This window comes from Anomalospiza imberbis, chromosome 3, assembly GCF_031753505.1.
Source record: "Anomalospiza imberbis isolate Cuckoo-Finch-1a 21T00152 chromosome 3, ASM3175350v1, whole genome shotgun sequence".
NCBI lineage: Eukaryota > Metazoa > Chordata > Aves > Passeriformes > Viduidae > Anomalospiza > Anomalospiza imberbis.
In genome coordinates, this window is record NC_089683.1 from 85,420,753 (window position 1) to 85,442,873 (window position 22,121).

Genomic DNA, 22,121 nt, shown 5'->3' on the forward strand with positions numbered 1-22,121 from the left:
TTAGAGGTAATCAAAAACAAAAATTTTAAAAATACAGTGTAAACCATAAATTAATACTTCATTAATTGTAACGCTTAAGCCAATAGACTTGGAGGACCAAAAGAGCTTCAAAACCAATGCACATATGTAAACCACATATTTGTGGTCAGGATGCAGTCAGACCCGTACAGCAAAGTTGGAACTTCTATATTGCATCTATACAATTACACAGGTGTTTTAAATGTTTTTGTAGTAGGCACAGAATTCCTTTTGGGGCAACGTGCTGCCAAGCCTTCCAGCTTGCTGGGGTTTCAGCACAGCAGTTTGCTGAACTTGCACGTGGATGATTCTATCAAGTGAACACAAAGCCCATTTGTGTTTAGCCAGCTGTCTTTTAGCTTTCCAGAATGCACTGTGAAGTCTTTGACTATTGTAAGTCAGAGTATTGTTTTAAATTTCCATAAAAGAGTTGAGGTAGCTTGCACTGAAATATGTCCATACTGAGGTTGCTTTGCCTTGCTCCACTGTAAATTCAGAGTTGTGCTCACTAAAAGGCTTGCTGCAATTTCCTGTTTCACTCAGCCTTCCCTGGCATGGTCTCAGCTGAATGCTCACTTGCCTATTTTGGCAATGACTTTGATTTGCAGTATGAGTTGTTTTATATATTTTAATAGTACAGTTCTGTTAATTTCACTGCTAATCTAGGTTCTCCAGGATGCTGTTTGGCAGGTGTTGTGAAAATACTAAAAATGGAACTTCTTCCTACAGAGAAGCATTAAATACCTAATTTCTCCATTTTAGGAGCCTTGTTTGAGGTATTTAGGGTTACCCTGATGCTTTCTTTTGCCTTTTACTCCATTGATTTCAACGGAGGCATGTTGAAAACATTGTAAGTACACACAGAGCAAAATGAACTGTAGTCCTAGGATAGGCTTGAATCTTCTAGAACTCTGCTGTGACATAAAGCAAGAAGACATCAGGCATGTCTATGATTTTCATTTCTCCACAGTTGATATAATAGCAATAGTGATGGTGTAAACTCATGTAGCATCAAATGATGCCAGTATTATCAGTTAATACAAGCTTTTCAAAGGACTTTGTCCCTTGGCAAAAGCTGCAGCACAGGATGGTGCTGTACCTCATATTTCCCTCATTTATTTGAACTAGTGTGCACAGCAAAGTGCTCTACTGCAGCACTTTTCTGTGAAGACAGAGATCATGCCATCAGTCAGGAAAAGGGAGAAGAGGTGGTGTTAAGCCAGGGCAAATTGTGCACGGAGTCCTAAAAACAGAATGGGACGTGCCATGAGGTCAGAATGTCAGGGTGCGTATGTGTGTCGTGGGGGTTGGCAGGATGTAGATTTAGAGCTGCATACTTCTGAGGTAACAGCTTACCATTCATTACTTTCAAAGAGCACTTAATCAGAGAGTGCTTCTCTCCCCTTCTGACTGTTGTTGACCCTGCCACTGTAGATAATAAATGCTGTGCATGTGCTGGTACTTAGGAGTCACTTAGGAGCCCTGGAGTCATCTGGAAATGCTTAGGTTGTAGTGCAGTATGAATAATATTAACGATGAAATCTAGTCCCATTACTGGAGTTACTCTGTGTGGTGATGGACATCTGAGAGGATTGGCATCAGCAGAGTGAGAGGCTGCTGAGACAGCAGGGAAGGGCAAGGAGCTACTAGGTATTTCTTCTGTCTTTTTTAAAAGACATTCTTGATTACATCACCACTGCTGTTCTGGGGCAATCCCATGGGTTTTAGACATTAAAAATGACCAATAATTTTACCAATAATTTTGTTTTCAATACATTGCCTTTGTGAACAAACCACGCTAGCTACAGTGGAGGAACGGCCTGAGTATTCCTAAGTGCTGGGGGTTGAGTTTACATAGACTAAATTGGTGGGTTTAACAATGGTGACACAGAGAGCAAATGCTGACTAGACCAGCAATAGAAAGCACAGGATTTTTTTTTCTGACATACATAATATGATTGGCTTTGTGTGCTGTAAACAGCTGTGGGACAAAACCTTTCCATTAGACTGCCTTATAGACCATTTTCTTCCTATGCATTTTTCTTCTTATCATTCTCATTTCACTATATTTTTATTCTTCTCTTTGAATTAGTCTCTATAGCTACAACCCAGTGTAATGAAAATGCTAAGAAGAGGTGGACTCAACTAGTTAACATCTGTATAATTTTGTATACATACCCATTCTGTAGGATTTTGAGCTCTTAAGTGCTTGGGTATTGTTCAATGTCACAGGTGTCCAGATTTACCTGCTTCATTAACCTTGTCTGCTGTCCTAAGTCCAGTGTCATTTGATGTATTTCCTGCCTGTTCCTTGGTGTGCTCCTCTTTTTTGGCACAATAAAATGCTGTTTTCATGCTGCTGTACATCATTGATTTGTTTGTCTGTAGTTACTCTAAATGTGTGCTAGTGAGAAGTGCAATTTCTACTTAGTCCTGTATGCTGTTGATTCAGTGGGGTAGGGCTTGAGCTTTTCTAAAAACAATCTGGGTGGCAGTTGGACACCAGCTGGGTGGCATTAGGCCAGGGGACAGCACCTGCTGTTCTCCACTCCCTTGTCAGTAAGCCTCCAGGCTTGGCTTGAGCACACACCAAAACCTGTGGCCAAATAACAGTGGTAGCTGGAACAACCACTCTCTGTACCAGGGGAAACATCCCTCAGGATAGCACAGCTAACAAATGTTCTTTTTCTGTCAAATATGAAGGAAGAAGTGAAAGGGGGAAAAAAGCCCAACCAACCCCAGAGCATTACCATCTCATTGATGTCAGTTCAGTTTGGCAGCCTATCTCTCTCCAGGTGCCAGGTGTTTGCTTTCTGGTGTGATAGAGGGGTTGCTTAGCTAGTGGTTCCAGGTGCCTCCTCACACTTTATATAGCTGGAGTTCAAAATGCAGAGAGTTCTTCTTACTTTGTTTTTCTGCCGTGCTTTCGTTCTTCCATGCAGGTCTTGGAGGCAGGGAACTTCTCCCTACAACCGGGAATGCTGCCTTTGTTTCCACCAGTTTTTCATGCAAAGTATGTAGAAAAAGGTTAGAACAGTAAAGGCCAGATTGGAGGGAGGGCTTTGAGACTTCATTTTTTGTTGCTTCTAAGAGAATAACATGGTAGGCTGTCATGGTTTGACACTGGCGTGATGCCAGTGCCTCCATGAAAATGTACCTTTTTAAATAATTGCTGTGAGATGTGATCAGGAACAGAGCAGAGCAGGCCCAAACTTAGTAACAAAGAAAAGAACTTTATTAAACTACTACTGCTATAAAAACTACAAACACTAAATTCTGGATGAAGACTTTCCAAAACACCCCTCCTCCTCCCACCTAATTTCTAAACAAACTCAACGATGAGAACCACCCAGGATCCTGATCAAGTTGCTACCCTTCAGATATTCAAATACTCAATCTTTCAAGGGAGACAGGAGTCTCTCTTGTGCCACAGACTCCGCAGGAAACACAATTGCCACCCTTGTGTTTCCATGTCACACATGGCAACCACCCGGAGAAAATCTGCCATGGTGTCACTCTCCTTTCCATGTCACAGTGCTCTCACCACCGTGCATGGACAGACTGCTTATAGGGCTCCTTTAAGGATGCTTTGCCGTGGACCAAAAGAGACAACAGTTCAGTTTCTCATTTTGGGGCTACAGTCCCCCCCATTTTCCCCTGGGGCTGAGGGTTCAAGAACAGAGGTCTTCTTCTCCTCTTCTTCTTCCTTGAAGATAGAGGGCTTCTCCACACCTTCTCCAACTCTCCTCTGTTCTCTCTACTCCTCTGCTGGTAATCACTGAAACAGGTCTCTTGGCACACCAACGCACCACCCTAAGTGCATCTTCTGTTAGGAGAATTTGGTTCAGTCTATGGCTAACAAGAAAAGTCCAGCCACAAGCCACTCCATCATCTCCTTCCAACTCAAGAATTTCTTCTTCCATCATCTTGGATCCCAGACTGTCTCTCTTCTACTTCAAATCAAGGAAGAGTAATATTTTACAAAGCCTTCATTTCTCAGGAAAGGGTTAAAAGCTCAGACTCCCTGGACGGCTGATATCTCTGCCCAGCAGCCGATTCCCAAGGCCAAGGCTGGGTGCCTCCCCCCCACCCTTCTCCTCCACGCCAGCAAAGTTACAAGTGCCGTCCGGACTCTCTATCTCCTCCCTCTGGGGGGGGTGGAACGACAAAGACATCTCTGCTTCTCTCCACCCTTCTGTCCACAGGAGCTGGCTCGGTTCCAGTCCTTCTACCCCTCGGCTCACCTCGACCAGGCCTCATGGCTTCCCCTCCCCCACCCAGCCCCATGGCTGGGCGGGGGAGGTCTGCACAGCACCTTGACCGGAACCAAAGAGAGCGAGCTCTTGGGAGTTCCTGCTTTTAACCCCCTGTGTTCTCAGGGGTGTATCCCTATCTTCAGTGGTCACTTCAGGTGCCAATATCCAAACTTGACCACTGATTGGTTTGACTCAACTTCCTGAAAAAATCACTTCCATGTCAAACCACGACATAGGCCTTCCCTCCTCCCTTTCTTATCTCCACAATACAGACTGAAGACACAGACCCCCACAGACACAGCTTTACTGGCACATCAGGCTCACTTCTGGTCCCTCACTCAGGTGTATGGAAAGTGGGCTTTTATCCAAACTGCAGTCTGGTAGTCCTTGCAGTTTAGTTGGTTACCCCAGGTGTGTCCCAAGGGGGTTATTCCTATTTTGGGTAGTACTTTCCTGTGTCACAGTTGACTAGACCATCTGCAAGACTGATGCGCTGGAGAGTTGAAACCTCACAGTGGGTGATGTGAGTGAAAGGTTTGGCTTTTCACACTTGCCCAGAATAACTGAAGAGTAGGAGAATGGGAGAAGAGGGGGCAGATGGCTGCCACAGCAGGGCTGGCAGGAGAAGTGTCTGAGTGCTGTAAGAAAGAAAAGTAAATGTTCTCATAAACAGAACCAGTTGTGCTGGAGTTTGTGAGGCCAATGATTTTCAAAGCAGAATTCAGACCCAGGTTTGCATTCATAAGAATCTTTGTGGCTGGTCAAAGGGCCGTTAGTGTTTAGTATGAATAAATGTTCACAAGAACGTTCTAGAAGTGCTGTTTCAGCCACTCTAAAAAGTTATGGTTTTAATTATTCATTCATTAGATTCATCTGATACTGACAGATGGCGCTGGGTAACTGGCAGGCAGGAAGGCAGAATGGTGCACTACTGATTTATGCAGTATACGTATTTCCAGTCAGAGACTGGAATTACCATCAGGTGACTATTCAGAGAAACAATGGAGCAAAATCTACAATTTTACATGTCGTCATTTCAGCTTCAAACTTTTCATTCAATCTTTTTTTCCATATACTCTACCCACCCCTACTTTTGTTCACTAGTCATTAGAATACCTTGTATAGCTCTTTTCTTCATCTAATGGAGACTTCTTGGATGAAAGTGTATGTGGGGAGAAGAGGAAAAACAATGAAGAAAGAGAGTGGGAATATAGCTGTTTATGGTGGCAAAGAGGTGCATAATGAATTTTCAGGCTGCAGAGATTTCATGTCTTACATAAAAGTTTCTGAGAGATGAATAATTCAGTTATAGTTGTATAGGAGGGGTTTTTGTTGTTCATTTATGGTTTTTGCTTTTTGGCTTTTTTCTATGTGGCAAGTCATGGGCCACTTCTTCCATTGTCCTAGGCTCTGGTCCAGAATACATTTCAGTACGTGGCACGGAAGCTGGTAGGGCTACTGACAATTTAAGAAATCTTCTGAAACAAATCTCAATCTTCCTGATGTAATCAGAGTTTAAGGGTATTATCTCAGCATTACTGAAGTAGGAGGGACTATTTCCAGTGGTTTTGGTAGGCTTTGGATTATACCCTGAAAGACACGCCTTGCAGTTTAGTTGGGGAGTCCCAGTATTCTGCAAGAGGTGTTCCTTTGTCAGTTAGTGGCTTGCACAATCGCAGCTAATGGGGCAATGGGCAGCAGTAATGCTTTCAGGAAAGGGTTTGATAATAACATATGTTTTGGTCATTGGACTGGCTGATGTGAAGTTTCAGAAATTGAGAAATAATTGTTCTACATCTAGTTTGAATTCTGTGGCCTCAGGGAGTTGTGCCAGTGGGAAGAAATCCCAGCTGTGGAGATTTGCTTCTTCACTTGCACTTTTCAGCCTTTCTTCAGGTTTATGTTTAAAGCAATTTTCTTCTTATGTTTGATATCATCTAATAAATCCCGGGTTGTTTGTTTATGAAGCCATTAATTAATGTTGTCACCTGAATGTTTTCAAATGATGGGACTAGGAGGCCCATTGGCAGGATGCTACATCAAGTCAAGTAGATTCTGCTCATAGGTAGTGTATTAACAAATTTCTTGTCTGATGGTGCATTTTAATTCCAGATTGTTATGGGTGAGTCATTTTAGATGTTAAGGAGGCATGAGGTGCTGAAGTCTGACAATGCTGAGTATAAAGAGGGCACACATCCACAGTACTTGTGTCTAAACTAGTCAGATTTCAAACAAAAAAAAGTCGTTTCTCAAAATCAAACAACCCCATCCCCTAAAATTAGTTGTGATGTATTTAAAGTTTCCAAAGGGAGGAGTTGTCACATAGTGTAATGGTGTCTGCTTCTTGATTAGGGATGACTCTGATTATGGGTGACAGGATCAGCATACTGTCTTGTACAGAGATGAGGTCTTCCTGTAGGCTCTATCTTTCAGGCATTACTTAAAAGTTCTGCCAGTGTCTCTCCAACCTACACCTTTCAAGGTATACACAAGTGTACAGGTCTTGGTCTTTTCTACTTAAAATGGGTGAGTGATGTTAATGAGAGTTTAAAGTTAGAAATTAAAAACACTCCATTCTGTAATAAAATATTTAACTTATTATTTTTGTTTAAAATTACCATTAACTCAGATTTTACAGATGCTGATAGATATATGTTGAAAGGAAGGTTGTGGGAGCAGTCTGTGATGTAGTAGAAGAGACCAGCTTACATATTTCATCATTTTGGAGGCTGATCCTGAGAGACTGAGATTGCTCTCTCCTCCAATTTCTATCTGTAATATAAAATGCATTTTCAAGGAAATTGTGTCTTTGCAAAAGATGCAGAAAGTGGTAAGTGCAGCAAGTGCTGTCAAGGAAGTGTTTTAGTTCAGATCAAAACTTGTGTCCTTGTGGGAACAGAACTTCAAGCAGCAGCTGAGAGCTTTCAGTGAAGCTAGTGGTTTCTTGTTTTACTCTTGTAATGTTTTAAAAGAAAGTAAAATTTGCTAAGGTTTAAAAAAATCAGATAACAAAACTGCATGGTCTTCCTTTGAAGGAAGAAAGCTGTTAGACCTTTCAATGCCCAGCTAGGATAGCACATAAGTAGTCCAGCTGGTCCAGCATTTGCATTTAAGGCTGCATGATTGAAGTGTGCCTGAAGGAAACTATAAAATAAGATAATGTCCTTGATTAATCTTAAACATCTGGAAAGAGTTTGGGGTGCAAAACCCAAACTTCTCTCAAAACTGTGCAGCATGTGCACCAAGGTCTGCTAATCTGAACTTCTACAGTCTCCTTTTTATGAGTGGTCACTGGGATCACTGAAAGCCCTTGTGTGAATGGCTCTCAGATCACTTACAGGTAAGCCTAATGGTAAATTTTATTGGAGCAAATATAGAGGAAATGCCTGTAAGTCTCAACCTACCTCTTTTGCAGCTGGAAGAAGGAGAACACTTTGCTAAAATGGTGATAGACCTGGGTGAGGATGCTGGAGAGTCCCTTGCAAAGGGTTACCTGGCACTGGGCCTGACATACAGCCTTCAGGCTACTGATGGTGAGTTACTTGTTCATCAGGTGTGTTATATGGAGAGCATTTGTTCAAAGGTTTCTGGGAATTCATTCGAAAATCTGCCTTCAGTGCTGACTAGACAGCAAAAGCAATCAGATCACAAGATAAACGAGAACTGTTCATGTGCTCAGAGAACTGTCTTCTGTGGTAATAAAACTGAAATTATTAGGTAAAGGAAGAAATGCAGGTCATTACTTAGGGGGTGATAATCTGAGTATAGCTGACAATGCTTGGTGTGCTTTACTTGAATATTTGTAGTACATTATTTTTCACTTAATTCACACAACAAATAGTTAAACTTTCCATCTATTTTCATATTTTTGTCACCCACTCATAAATCATAAAGAAATAAAATCCAATAACTGGAGTCAGAAATGCCTCACTTCAGTTCCTGGCATGATTCTGATTCCCCACAGATATTCAAACTCTCTTTGATATCGTTTCTTTTACTTAGAAGTAAACAAGATAAAAATATCTACCTCCCTGGTACATGTGGATGTTGACTAGAAACAGACCATTGAATGTAAGAAGTATTTTATTTTCACACTGCTTACTTGGATCTTCAATGAGTGGACAAGGGGCTCCTGCAGATACGGTGCTTTATAGTTAGAAGGGCTTGAAGTGTTTGGGAGAGTGCTAGCTCTGACCTTCATCAAGCTCACAGGTGGGAATGGTCTTTGTTTATTCTGTGACTTCTAACATACAGAACATATATTCTAACACATTTTCTTTGACTAATGGCTGAGCTGGTGTGTTTCCTAATCATTTTGGCAGTCCTGCCCTCATGCAAGCAATGGCTTTTCTGTTATAGAGGTTCCACAATAAACAAACCAACTTCTTCAAAGTTGATTCAGCAAAGAAGCCTGAATCAAAGCTAAAATTACTCTATCATGTTATCATGGAATATGCAGGCCTTGCAACTTACACCAGAATTCTGCAAGGCATATGTGTGAGAAAGTGTTCTTGTGCTCTTCAGTAGCACAAGTTGGTGTTGTTTTTCAGCCAGCCATATCTGATCAGCTGTTCTGAGAACTACTTTTCATCATGGAGGCTAACAGGCACTGCAGCTCTCTCCAGTTCTCCATTTCTCTGCCTCAGAGTAGTTCTCCCTAGGAAGTTCATGTCAAAAATATGTCCTTCCTAGCCTGAACTTTGTCTTACATATATATTTTAAGTCCACTAGAAATAGAGTTCTGCTTAACAGCCTAGTTTTTAAGGCATTTTGCCTAGACATTGTTTAAACTGTTATAAAGCTATACAAGATCCCATAGACTATTTTCAAGTTATGATCTCTTTGTAAACTTCAGTGTGAAAGGAAGGTGGTTTCTAAAGAATGGAGAAGCATGTACTGTACTCTAGCTCTAAAAATATTTTGGCGCAACAAATGTGAGTTGGAAACTTCTTCTGGAAATCTCTTGAATTTTCAAGAGACTAGTTCAATATTGTGTTCTTTTTAATGAAAAACAGTCTTCCCAACAACTGCCTTGCATTATTTTCAGATTAGCCTCTGATTTATGTTTTGAAAGAGTGGAATATATCTGCCTTCTCATCATATCTCTAGCCTTAAAGGCAGCAGGACAAGTCACTCAGTTATTGGAGGGAAGTAGGAAGAGTATATTTCCATTTTGCAGATTATATTTTAATAAAATGGATTAAGTCCTTCAAAAGCATACGTATGATGGTCATGAATATGGAACCGTGTTTCACTGGAAAATGTCAAATTTGCACTAGAAAGACATTTTTCATTAACATTGTTAAAAATAGCATATGATGGTGAGGAAACAAAGCTGGAACATGCTGAAAGACAGCAGTTCTGTAATGTAATCCTGCCTCATATTGCCAATCTTGTTTATCATTGTATTTATACCAGTTCTTACTGACATATGCAGACAAGTCAGACATCTATGTGTGTATATATATGAGATTCACGTAACTTTCTAGTTGAGATGACTTTCCGTCAATTAGTATTTTTGATGGTAGCTAAGTGTTTCAGAGACATTTGACCAATTGCCTTCTAAAGCTTTCAGCCTTCCATCCAAGTCAGACTTTCTTATTTAATACAACATTTAGTAATTATTTCTCCTCCTGTGTGACAGAGGCACTGAGGAGTTTTGTTAAAGCCTTTTCTTTGTGATTTGCAGAAAGCTCTTGTAGGAAGATTTCCTGAAACTTATGCTGGAAAGCTTCCTTATTCTTAATGTTAAATTATATGTTTCTTGAAATAAGTTTCATTAAAGTAGCTGAAAGATGTGTCCTCAGAGGAAGTCATTGACACTTTTACACTTTTGCCTCAGTCTTAGAAGCCCAAGTCTCCTGTGCATAGTTAATGTCCATTTTCTGCAGATCAGTTTCCAATGGGTCAATGCCAACAGCAAACCATTAGTCTTCTTCCCACACTTTCAGTTTTGACATAAGCTGTATTGTCAACTTTTCTTCCCTTAGGTCTGGTGAAGAATTCACTGATGACAGGGAAAGGTGAGATGCATTTACCAAAAGCTGAAGAGGAAAGACTAGGTTGAGTGTATTGTGAAATACAAGTGTTGTTCTTACCTCACAAATTGTGAAATATTTGTAGATTTAACAGCCCCGCTTTTTTTCTTTTTCAGAGATGGGTGTGCTTTATCTCTTTTTTTCATTTAGAATTTTGGTAGAAGGTCATGGATCAGGGACTGAATTAGAAACTCATTCTGTCAGTGTTTGTGGATTTTACAAACAGTCAGTGTACTGACAGCATTGGTTCATGTTAAGCCCCCCACACATTTATTCACTAAGAAGTGAATAAATTATTAGTGAGCAAACTTACAATCTGTGCTTTTGGCAATAACAGTGCATGCAGTCTTTAATTATAATTCTGGGTGCTAAAATTGTATGTTGTGCCATATTAGATGTCTTAACACAAGGGAATAGTTTCTGAAACTCAGTCATATTTGCAAAAGGGTGCATGCATGTCAGTGTTTTAGTTTGGATCAGAAATTTATTTATGAAGTCCATTTATCTGTCATCCCCACTTCTTACATTGTGATTCACATAAGGGAACCGTTTTGCACATTACAAATTTAATTCTTTCCCACAAAACAAATGTTTTACACAAATAGACCTGACTCTGCTTCAGCTGCTAATGGGTGCTCAATCCATTGGACAAGATTAGAACTAGATTCCTGTCCCCATGTTTGTAGAGTTGATTGTGATCCTCAGCACTGTTTCATTCCATGCATTCACTACTCCTACCGTGCTCTAACTGCTTTTACTAAGACAGAACTTGTCCTCCTTTGTTTTCAAATATGATTCCAGAGCTTTGCATTTAGGTACCAAAATACTGCTGAAAGAACTGTTGAATTTTAGTAAGGCTGAAGCTCCTTTGAAAACCCAGAGTTCTTCAGAAAATAAATCTTGGGCTGCTCAAGTGGCATTTGCAAAAGTACTGTCTTATGGATTTCAGAAACCCCCCTGTGCCACTCTCCCATTGGTCAGACTGCTTTTGCAGCTTATTTTAATCTAAGCAATAAGTCATATTTTGTTTTAGTTGATGGAACTGCAGCAGCCGTGCTCACAGGAATTAAGGTTGGGTAGGGACTGAAAAATTTTTGGTGCCATTGACCTGGGAGAATGGAGCACAATTTTTAAAAATTTAATCAGACCCACCAGGTTCTGTTTCCTTAGTGCCAGCTTTTGTTTGTCTGAAGTGAGAGCTTCTCAGTGATACAAGAGGGGTGCAGATTTCTTTGAATACTTCAGGAGTAGGGCATCTGCAACATCTTTGGGCAGTCTGTTTCAGAGACTTGCCACCCTCCTAGTAAAGAATTTCTTCCTGTATATAATCTAGATTTTCCCTCTTCTAGTTTAAAACCATTACCCCTTGTCTATCATTTTAGGACCTGGTAAAAAAATAACTCTCTTAAAAACCCTCTTGAAGTATTAAGAGTGTGCAGTAAGGCCTCCCTTGACCCTTCTCCAGGTTGAAAAACTCCAATTCTCTCGGCTTTTCTGTGTAGGAGACGTCTTCCAGCCCTCCAACCATTTTCATGGCCCTTTTTTGGATTTGTTCCAATAGAACCATGTCTCATGTTGTGGATGGCAGAGCTGCGCACAGCATTCCAACTTTGTGATAGCTGAAGATGCAGTCCATGTTGTGGGAGGTGGGAGTCACATGCTGTTTCCCAGTAATGCAGAGGCAAAGCTGACTAGCTATAGAGTAATCACATCATTTCCACAAATATTTTGTGTTTTTTCTGACTACAAGCTGAATATTGTCATGATGTGTTTTGGGGGGGGGGGGGCCCGGGGGGCCCACCTAGGCTGAGAGTTTGCTGGTAGCAGCAGGCAGGCAAAGAGACTCCACACGGCTTCTGAGGGTACTAATTAGATGAGGGTTTATTGGGGGTCCTACCCCCGGGAGGCAGCATGGTTTCTGAGGGAGAGGGGGGGAAAGGGGAGGGGGAGAGAGGGGCTGAGAGAGCACCAGCCAGGAGAGCTGGCGAAGAGAGAGAGTGAACTGTCCCCCCAGCACACTTAACAGGGAAATTCAAAGTGAGCGCTGAACAGATTGGGCCAATGGGATTACAGACACAGGATACTGCAGGGGAGGATCACAGGCTTGGAATAAACCATACATTTTCGAGGGGTGAGACAGAGCATACCATTTAACTAAAATATAACACCACAGAACATTAGTCAAATATCTTAACAGGTGGAAGCTCGAAGTTATAGCTTTTCCATTTGGTGTTTAATTTGAGGGACAAGTGGTAACATTTCTTTCACTCTTTCTTATTGTATGACATCTTCAGAATTGCTCTGTAACTTAAAGAATGGTAGTTTCCATGAGAAACAGAATGTCAATTTTTTTTTTTCTGTAGGGATGCTTAAGGATCAAATCCTTTCCAATGTCTCCTCAAGTATTTTTGTTTATATCAATCTTGGTTCTTTAATTTTTTTTCCAAATTTTCTTCCTTTGTTACCTTTATCCAGTATTTTGCAGCCTGATTTAAGGCTACTGAGAGTGATGTATTTTTAATAGATGCTACATTTTACATAAAAGTCCATGTCTTTAAATTTATTATTTACAATACAAATTTTTGGATCAGTTTTTAATACTTGGAGTAGGTTTTGTGGCCTAAGCAAGTTCTGATCTTTATGAATAGGAAATCCTGAAGATTGCTGTTCCTCCCAAATGAACCTGGTGTTCTGAAGAGCTGTTGGAAGATGTAGAAATAAAAAAGGTCTGATCACTATAGCTACTGCAGCAAATAATGTGCTTACAAAATTTCACTCATTGCAGAATGCAAAGAAACTGGTTACCTTTGCAGGTCTTACAGAAGAACATATCTCTTGTTAATAACTTCTAAGAATACTTGAATTTCACTAGGTTTGTTACATTATTATATACTACTTAGTAGCTTTCTATTTTAGAGCATACACTGACTTGATGTATCAAATCAGATACATTCATGGGTGATGTTTGCTGATGGATTAACTACTCATGACTTCCTTATGCTGTTGATCAGTAGCTCTCAATTTCAGGATAGGTAGAACAAGAAACAACTGCTATGCAAAATCTGAAAACCTAAGAACCAGAACAAGACAGCCAATGCATTTCTAAAAACCATCACTAGGTTTCCAGATGTTTTGGATCTGAGAAAGCCATGTTCCTTTAAGCTCTTCCTCTGTTCCTGTTGGTCTTGATGATGATATCTTACGATACCCAGGTATAACAAGAGCTTGATTCTTCTCTTCTTTTCTGATTTTAGGTAGGAATTAATTTATGCATTGATATGTGTGTGTACTAGGCAAGATCCATTAGTCAAGCAATTAGAGGCATGGAAGAAGGGCATTAGTGGCTAGAGCCACATCTGAAGTAACCTAAAAGTCTGTTGTGGTCTCAAAGATGGTGGTGTATTGTTAAGAGCGGTAAGTTTGGCTGCTGATGTTCCCTGTTCAACCTGCAGCACCCTCCTACATGAAGATGGTGGTGGGGGCAGTCTGTACCTGAGTCAGAATGTGATGCAGGTTACTGCTTGTAGCATTTGCAGCAGACTGGCTGAGGATGTGTTACCTTCTTGGTATCTAGTTAGTGTTTGACCCCTTCTCTGAGCCCCTTCAGTGGCATATGTGAATAAAAAAATGCTTCAGTGTTTCAAACAAAGGACTTACAATAATCTTTAATAAAAATGAATTTGAGAATTCATTTCAAAATGAGCACATGCGCAAAACCACAGAGATTTCCATAGTGTTTATGCTCCCAATTTGAAATACTCTATACATTTATTTATTTATCTGAAACATTGAATTAATGCTTAAATGGCATTGTATCTTGTCCTACAGCTACACTAAAGAGCACTCAGGATGAATTAAACAAGAAAGCACTTCAGACTTTGGACAGGTGAGTGGGAATTTTGCAGATACTTGCTTTGTGCATTTTTTTAATTAATTCAGAAAATTTTTTATGCTGCTTTTTCCTCTGTGTAAGGCTTCCGTGCTGGAAAGTTTGAAAACGGTTTGTTAGATTTCAGCAGTAGTCTGTCAAAACCGTTTTTGTGATGGTTAAATGCAGTGATTATTTGAATGAATATCCAAGGTAGGAGTACTGTTCGGCCACGTTACAGAAAAAAAATCTTAGCTCTAAATTAGCTGCAGTGAGATCTACAGTTCTGGGATATGTAGCTTCCCCACATGATGCCAGCTGGCAAATGTGGAAAGCTAATTTTGTCTCAATTCCTGTATGAAGCAGGCTTAAAATCCTATTTCTGTCATGGTGGGAAAGTACCTCCACCCTCAGAGTGTAGGCAGCTATGGGGTGACCTGGCACCAGTGCACCTAGGGGAGAGAATAATTGCTGTCCTAATGAGTGTTTACATGAGCTGTTGTTGGAAGAGGAGGTTCCAGAGCTAGCAGTACAAAGCAGGCACCACTCACCTCTCCTTCACCCCTATATTTTTGGGGAAAACTGATATGATGGCTCCACCCTGGAAACAAATGTGAATTACACTCTTGTGCAACTATGCTTGAGACCTCAAGTGCAACTGCTTAATTTAAAACCCGTTTTTGTCCATTCTATGGGGTAGAGAGGTAAGGTGTGAGCTTCCTGACCCTGTTATGATTAAATTACACCACCCAAAATACACTGGGCGGTGTTCAGGCAGTTATTTACATTTGTACAATAACATTCACAATTTACAACCCACTGTAAATGTAGATGCCTACAGACTGTAAATAGCAATTAAATTGAAGCTTATGTGGTCTAAGTCTTGGGCTGAAGTATCTAATTCTGAGTTTATTGTGGTCATAATTACTTAAGTGAAGAAGACTGGAGATCTCTGGTATCTCAAGGTACAGGTTTATCAATTAAAATAAAGTTAAAAAATCTTACCCATTTTGCTGATGCTGACCAAGAAGGAGCCCAACATGTTTGTCTTACACTGATTTTGTAGTGAGTGCAAGAACTGAAACCACAGATACAATTCTGGGTATTTATTTTATGGAGGTCTGAGAGAGAAAACTTTTTAAAGCCATTTATTCATTCACTATTTGGATGAGTGTACTTTTACTTTTAAGTCACACTAGATTGTGGAATCCAGTGTCATGTGTTAACTGCTGACCAATTTTGTGGAATTGTGGTGCTGCACTGCTTTTAAACTTCCTTTTTTTTCAATCCTTTGACTTTTCCCATTGGCTGTGACTTGTTTTCATAGTATCTTTACCTAGGAGGCAGATGAGCTTCTAGCCAAACATTAGTTACTCAAACATCAGCCAACAGGAATGTGACAGTGAGCTGATTACTAGTATTTCCTAAATGCCTAAGTTTGGTTTCCTTATTTTTTGTATCTTCCTTGTTTTTTGCCTTTTTTTGAAGAACATGTATGATCTCTCAGGCCATGGTTTGGCCTGTAGTCTTCTTTGCAAGCGGTCTTTTCAGCTGGAAGATTGCATCATGTGTTTTCCTAATTCCTTCTGAGGAAAAGGAGCAGTAAAGTAACAGTCCTTTGTTTCTTTCCAAAAGCACCATTTATCTCATCTGCTATTCTCTTGTGAACTTTCCCCTGTTATTTATTACTGGAGAGGCTGCTGAAGGTTTCACAAGAGACACTTTGTAAAGAGGTGACTCACCCTGTCTAACACCTGAGGGCAAAGCTGGGTTCTGTCTTGTGGAGTTTTGTTGTTTGTCACAATTTTTTGGGGGTTGGGGATTTTTTTGGTGGGGGAGTTGTGGCTATTTGAGTTTGGGAATTTTTTGTGTTTTTTGAAGTGGAAGGAGAAATTAGTGACTCTGTATTAATTGCACGTTGATGTCTTTGGCATTGCTTCAGAAAACTTGAGTGCCACCTTGACTTAGAGTTACAGGACATATTCAGTCCATACTAAATTAATTTGTTCTAGAACCATTAGTTATAAAAATCAGCTTCAAAATCTTCTTGCTCACAGACAAAGATGGTATTTAAAATTGCCATTAAAATGGCGTGTAGTTTGTTTCCTGAAGGAATTATTTTATTGTTACTTGTTTATTATTAGCAAATCAATAGTTTTGGCATGGGTTTTAACCACCAGTGTTTTCAGCCTGTTGTTTCTCCCTCATAAAGACATTAATTGTCCTCACTTTGGGCCTGGCAATGCAGGTGCACATTTCCCTGGTGTCCTGGAATGTAGCCCAGAAAGAGGTCAGGAATGTTAATTGGCTATGAGGGACTTTCCTCTTCCCCATTTCTCCCATGTGAAATGACTTCCCTGTGCTGCAGAGCTGTGAGTGGGCTTTGTGAGTCACAAGGGGAAAATCCACTGGTTCCTGGAGTAGGCTGCCAGGTGGCATGAGCTGCTGCCCCACCTTTCCTCCTAGACTGGGTTCCCCAAGACACTATCCCATCATTGCCTTGGTTAATGGTTTCTCCACAGGCTAGCAAATTCAGACTTCAATTTTGTGCCTAGCATAGTCTGAGAGGGGACGGTTCTGCCCAGGTTGTCCATCCCTGTTCCTTGCCTTGTACAAGAGTTTATTAAGGGCCTGCACAACTGGTTCTGGACACATTGCAACCTTCTCTAGCCAAGGCTTCACTTCAGTGAAGCCTTCTGTGGGCTGGAAGGTAGTATCTCAGAGTCCAAGCTTGACAAGTAAGGGTCTTGGTGTTGGTCCAGGCGCAGCTCCTGTCATCAAATCATTCCTCCCTCAGTGTCTTCCTTTTCCAAATTAGGAGTCTGCTGTCAGAAATTAAACTAGACACTGCAGGAGAATGTTTTGTATGTTTGAGCACCAGCTTGTGTCACAGGCTCCTGATCTTTAGTTCTCTACATGCTCATAGTGACTACTTTTTCTGTGCTAATCTAATCCTGTCTTAATGTTTGAAAAGTGGCAGTATAGGAACAAGTTAAACAACTATGTCTATCACCTGAATTACTTAAAATAATGCTTTGATAGGTTTGTTATGAGCTACTTTTTCTATATTAGTTATCAAAGTTCCAAAATATTAAGTGGCATTTAATAAAGGATCATGTAACTTGTATAACATCCTGGCAGCTGTGTTTCTCATACTTTTTTCCTGGGATCCTGGCTTAGCCAGGCCAGCACTGTTCTGCTTTTTGTCTAATTTCAGTGTGCTCTCCCATTACTAGACTATTTTTCTGTGGGGGAAGACTGGGTTTTCTTCTGTGCTTGTGTGACTCATGGTGAAGGAGTTCTGCAAAGTGCCGTCTAACAGTCACTTTTCTTTTTGTCTTATGTGGTCATCCTTAAAGAGCACGTGACCTGGCCCCCAAAGATCACCAGATCATCCTCTACCTGTCACTGCAGCTGGCTCTTGTCAGACAGGTATGTGAAATATTTGAAAATCACTGAGTCATGGGAGGGTGGAAGGACAGTCCAGTTGAACAAGACCCAGGCTTGTTAAACAGGGTCCCTTCCTTCCTGCATTGTAATCAGTAACAAACAGTCAGAATATGTTTATGTAAAATATTTTTTAATTCTTATTCTAAAAATAATAATTCTGTAGCACATGGAGTGGCCTTCCCTAGGGAATGTGTTCAGCTCTAACTCCTGAGCAGTCTTGGAGCAACCTTGTGTGTGTGGGATGAGCGAGGTGTATTTATTCCTGTTCCCTGGTGTCTCGCTGTGTCCTGCTGCAGGCCGCTCCAGAGGCTCTCCCTTTATGCCCGGTTCCATATCGTGCCAGATCGCGCGCTGGGATTGCTTTATTCCAAACTTGGGCATGTTTGATGTGAGGCTTTGACGTGTGCTGGAGCTCTACAGCGAGTGGGATTAGTTGGCATTTGAATGCTGCTGCAGGTGTTAAATCATACAAATGAAGCTGATCAGAAAATTCTTTGCACTGCCTCTCAGAAAAAAATCCCTAACCACTTGGACTGTGCTTTATTTTTCTGCCCCTTCTTCTTTAAACTGGAGTGTTGTATTTCTCTGTCCTTTCTCTTTAAAAGCTTAAGTCTTTATTGGAGCAGCTTCTGTTTTTTAAATACCACTCTAGCTAGATTTTGAAATTTCATCATTGTAGTTTCTTTCTTCAGCAGGCCTTCTGCTTGCTGCTGCTTTCTCTCCTTAGTCTACACTACAGAGTTGAACAGTTGGGTATTTCTTACTTTCCTGAGATAATTAGGGGAGTTGTGTGTTCATTAGGTTAAACTAATTGTTCCAAGAGAGCACCCTCTTGATGATGTCACTTTTGTAACCCTTTCATAATGAGAGCAGTGTGCTGTGAGCCTGCAATAAGAAAGGATAATTAAAATGGCTTATTTAACTTTCTCATCTGCCTACTGGCTGCTTTATGATGCAGTTTGCTCAGGGTCTTTCATTGAAAAACACCCAGCTACCCTTTCTTCTCTCACAGCTTTTGCCTCATAGGGAGATGGTATGATTTGCTGCCTCTTCTGCTTGCCACGAGTAAAGCATTACAGCTTTTCAGCTGCTTTCCTGAAAAATAAAGTGAAGATTTTTGTGGTCATTGGTGTTTTGTTGTTTTCACCGTTACTGGCAATTTAACTCATTACCCTTTCTTTTTTTCTGGTTGTAGTCTGTCTTTGCAGTGTTGTTTCATCTCTCTTGTTGCTTCATTTCCCTTCCCTCCTGTTCTTTCCATTCAGTCTCTTGTCCCCATGTTCACTTTCCTCTTTTGTCTAGTTCACCTGTGTGTTTTCATCCTTGATGTTGTGCCAGTTGCCTCTTCTCCTGCAGCTGTGTGATCTCAGTGTATTATATAGTATCAGCCTGACCCCTGCGATGGTGCTCCTGCTCTTTTCCCATCAAGTGAGATATAAATCTTTAACACATGCTTGGACAGAGAGGAGATACCTGAGACATCTTTAGTTTTAGACTGCTGTAAAATATCCTACTCTTCTTTTGCCAGTTTACTTAATGATGAACGTTTAGTAATGCATTTTTAATATCCTTAATTATTTAAAGTATCTAATATATTCTCTTTCTGATTAACTGAAAGATAAATGATACCTTTTTTGATAGATTGCATTAACTATTAAACATCACAGTTGGGGCTTTCATCAGGCAATGCTATAATACCAATAAATCAGGCCTTTTCTGCATAGTAGATTATAATAAACCTGAATGTTTTTCTCAACAAATAGGCCTTTTTGTTTCCATAGTCAGAGTGAATAAGTGAGGTAACTGTACCCAGTATTGAAAAATACATCTATCAGCTTGCATAGATAAGAGAATGTTTTCATGGAACCAAGCAAGAGAGGCAGCTGACCAGTAGAGTGCCAAGCAAAGCTGGAGCAATTCATCTTCCTTGGAAGGCTGTTAAATATTTCCAATAGCACTTCTCTGTCACCACTGGGCAAGGCAAAGGGGAAATGGGAAAACATAAGCATCCCTCTGACATGAGATGAGGATGTGACAGAGGAGGAATGGTTATAAAAGGTTCATGCAGAGTTGGCATTGGAAACCACGAGCAACCAAGATAAAAAATTATGATAATGAGCTTTTTATGTGTGAGTGTGTCTTAAAGACTGCTGGAGTCACTGGGAAGACTTGGAGGGTCTACATCAACTCCAGAGTGTTCTAGTGGATTTTTCAGCCAAACACAGTGCAGAATAACCTGTTCTGTAATGAGGGTCTCTCAGTCTTCCCCCTGAGCTGAAGTGCCAGGAGGCCAAGCTCTGTACCTGCTGCAGTGTATATATCCACCTGCAGTGCCTGGCTGGCAGCTGGCCAAGCCCAGCAACAAATGAGACTTGTAACTCTTAACTCCCAAATTGCAGTGGCTATTCCGGCTGTTTCTCCTGTTTCTGTGGTAACAGAACTTGAATCAGCAAAACCAAGGTAGAATGAACATTTTAAAGCTCACTGATTTTAATGCATTGCCTTGTTTTTTAAAAAGCAGACCAGTTTCTATGGAAATGACTCTCTAGAGTCAGCAGCGCTCCTGTTAGTTTTCAGTGTTGAATCCGCTTTTTTTGGGGGTGTTGGTGTTTGTGACCTTGACTGCCATGTAAATCAGTTTTGAATATGTAAAAACAACATATATAGTCATCATGCCATTTTAATACTTGATTAGATCTAACCTTTCTTTTAATGAAAATGGGAAGGGAAAGATGGCTAAGGGTCAGCAGCTGAGCACTGTAAGTCTCACCAGTTTCCTGTGGACTTCCGACAGAGCTCAAGTTTCAAGTGGCACTATCCAGAAAACTCTTCCTTCCCAAGTGTCTGAATGTGCAGCTAAGATAAAAATCAGTTAAGAGACCAGAGAAAATATTTCACCTGTTTTGCCCAGTTTTTGTTTGGTTTCAAGGAGGAGAGACTGCTGTCTGCCCAAAGAGAGGAGCGCTGTTTTAGGAGGTATTCAAGAGGTTCTTCTTTCAGTGATGCTTGGATGTAGGTAGTTCTGGTCTGCCTTTTCCCTAGACAGCCTCCTCTGCTTAACAGCAACATACTGCTTTTCTGCCTACATTCTAGCCTAGATTGTTCTGGTGATCAAGAACTTGGAAGAAGTTCTTGGCTTGTAGGAAGAACTAAGTAATAACCCATAGATGTATACCTACTTTCCTGAGGTTCTGGTGAACTGTAGCACATCTGTTTTCAATAGAAGCTCTTGCAAGTCAGTAAACTTTCTCATTTCCATGCTATAAAAAGAGATGGAGTGCGTAGTTGTAATGGTTAATTAAGTGAAACTGTCAACTGATGTGAAATTATAAGGCCTGAAAATTCCTCTTAAGGGTTCCTATTTCATTTAACATTTTAAATATCTAAGTTAATTCCACTGTTAGGAAGTACTTTTTACACTCACTCTGTTTTCCTTTTTATACCTATAATTATGACATACTGGCATTGTTTTTAAGGAGACATATAGCATTATTGAAATAAATCCTACTATATAAGAGGCAGCCTAAACAATCCATATTGTGGCATTATTTTGGTAGTGCTGCAAGATGCTATTTCTGGCCTACTGCAGCATCTTTGCTTCCTAATCAGTGTGATGTGAAAATACCTGTGTGCCATGCAAAACATGTGGTATATTTGTTAACAGAACGATAAATCAGGGAACTGTAACTTCTTCTAATTGTAGGCCCTACATAGACTTGCAGTCCAGCTGAAATAAGATTATTTTAAAGTGCAATACTTGCAGGGAATTTTAAACTGACAGCCTGCCTCTGATGAAGCCCTGATGTTTCAGGGTGCCATCTGGGGTGCCAGCTTCCACCTTTCTCAAATTATATAGTTACTTAAATAAAAATACATCTTTCAAAAGAAGTTTGTGTTGACTGCTGCCAAATATCTTGCTTTTGCTGATCTAGAAATTTAGTTTGTATTTTATTGTATCTGGTCTGTTGCAGGTTGTTGTTTCACATAGTGCTTTCTGTAAAGGCATAGAGTTCATATTATTTTTGTCCACTGTTTCTAATTATGCAGCAATACTGTGTAGGCTACTAATGGTCTTACAGCACTAAGGAGTGTTTTTGGGCTCAAGTTAATAAATTAGGTGCCAGGGAAGCATGATTAATTTTCAAAGCCAGCCATTGCCTGTGACTCTGATGGTACTAGAGGGAAGCACTAAAAGGAGATGTAACCATTGCAGGCCCCATGCTACAGAACAGAATCACTTTAGATGACATTTCTTTCAGCAGTATGTGGCTGCCTGTCCAGCAGACACAGATTTGCAGGAGTGACCACAATTTACTTTTTTTGCTGCTCTATTTCATGTATGTTGCAACAGAGTCAGAGAAGTTCTTGGATGGCCAGCCTCTGTTAGGGGTATGGACCTACCTGCAGTTTGGTCCTAAGTCACTTTCAATGCATAAAACAAAGTCTCAGTTTGCATATTCACACGTGAGTAAGGTCAAGTACCCCTACAAT

At 40.5% G+C, this 22,121-nt stretch overlaps 1 protein-coding gene across 7 annotated transcripts in view; it reads left to right on the forward strand.

Moving 5' to 3' along the window:
* TTC7A (tetratricopeptide repeat domain 7A) overlaps positions 1–22,121 on the forward strand; it is a 205,865-nt gene that overhangs the window by 57,164 nt on the left and 126,580 nt on the right. For all 7 annotated transcript variants that reach the window (XM_068185514.1, XM_068185513.1, XM_068185512.1 and 4 more), the window contains 3 exons: positions 7,690–7,807; positions 14,141–14,198; positions 17,540–17,612. In XM_068185514.1, coding sequence (XP_068041615.1) covers positions 7,690–7,807; positions 14,141–14,198; positions 17,540–17,612 — 249 coding nt within the window. The remainder of the gene's footprint in view (positions 1–7,689; positions 7,808–14,140; positions 14,199–17,539; positions 17,613–22,121) is intronic.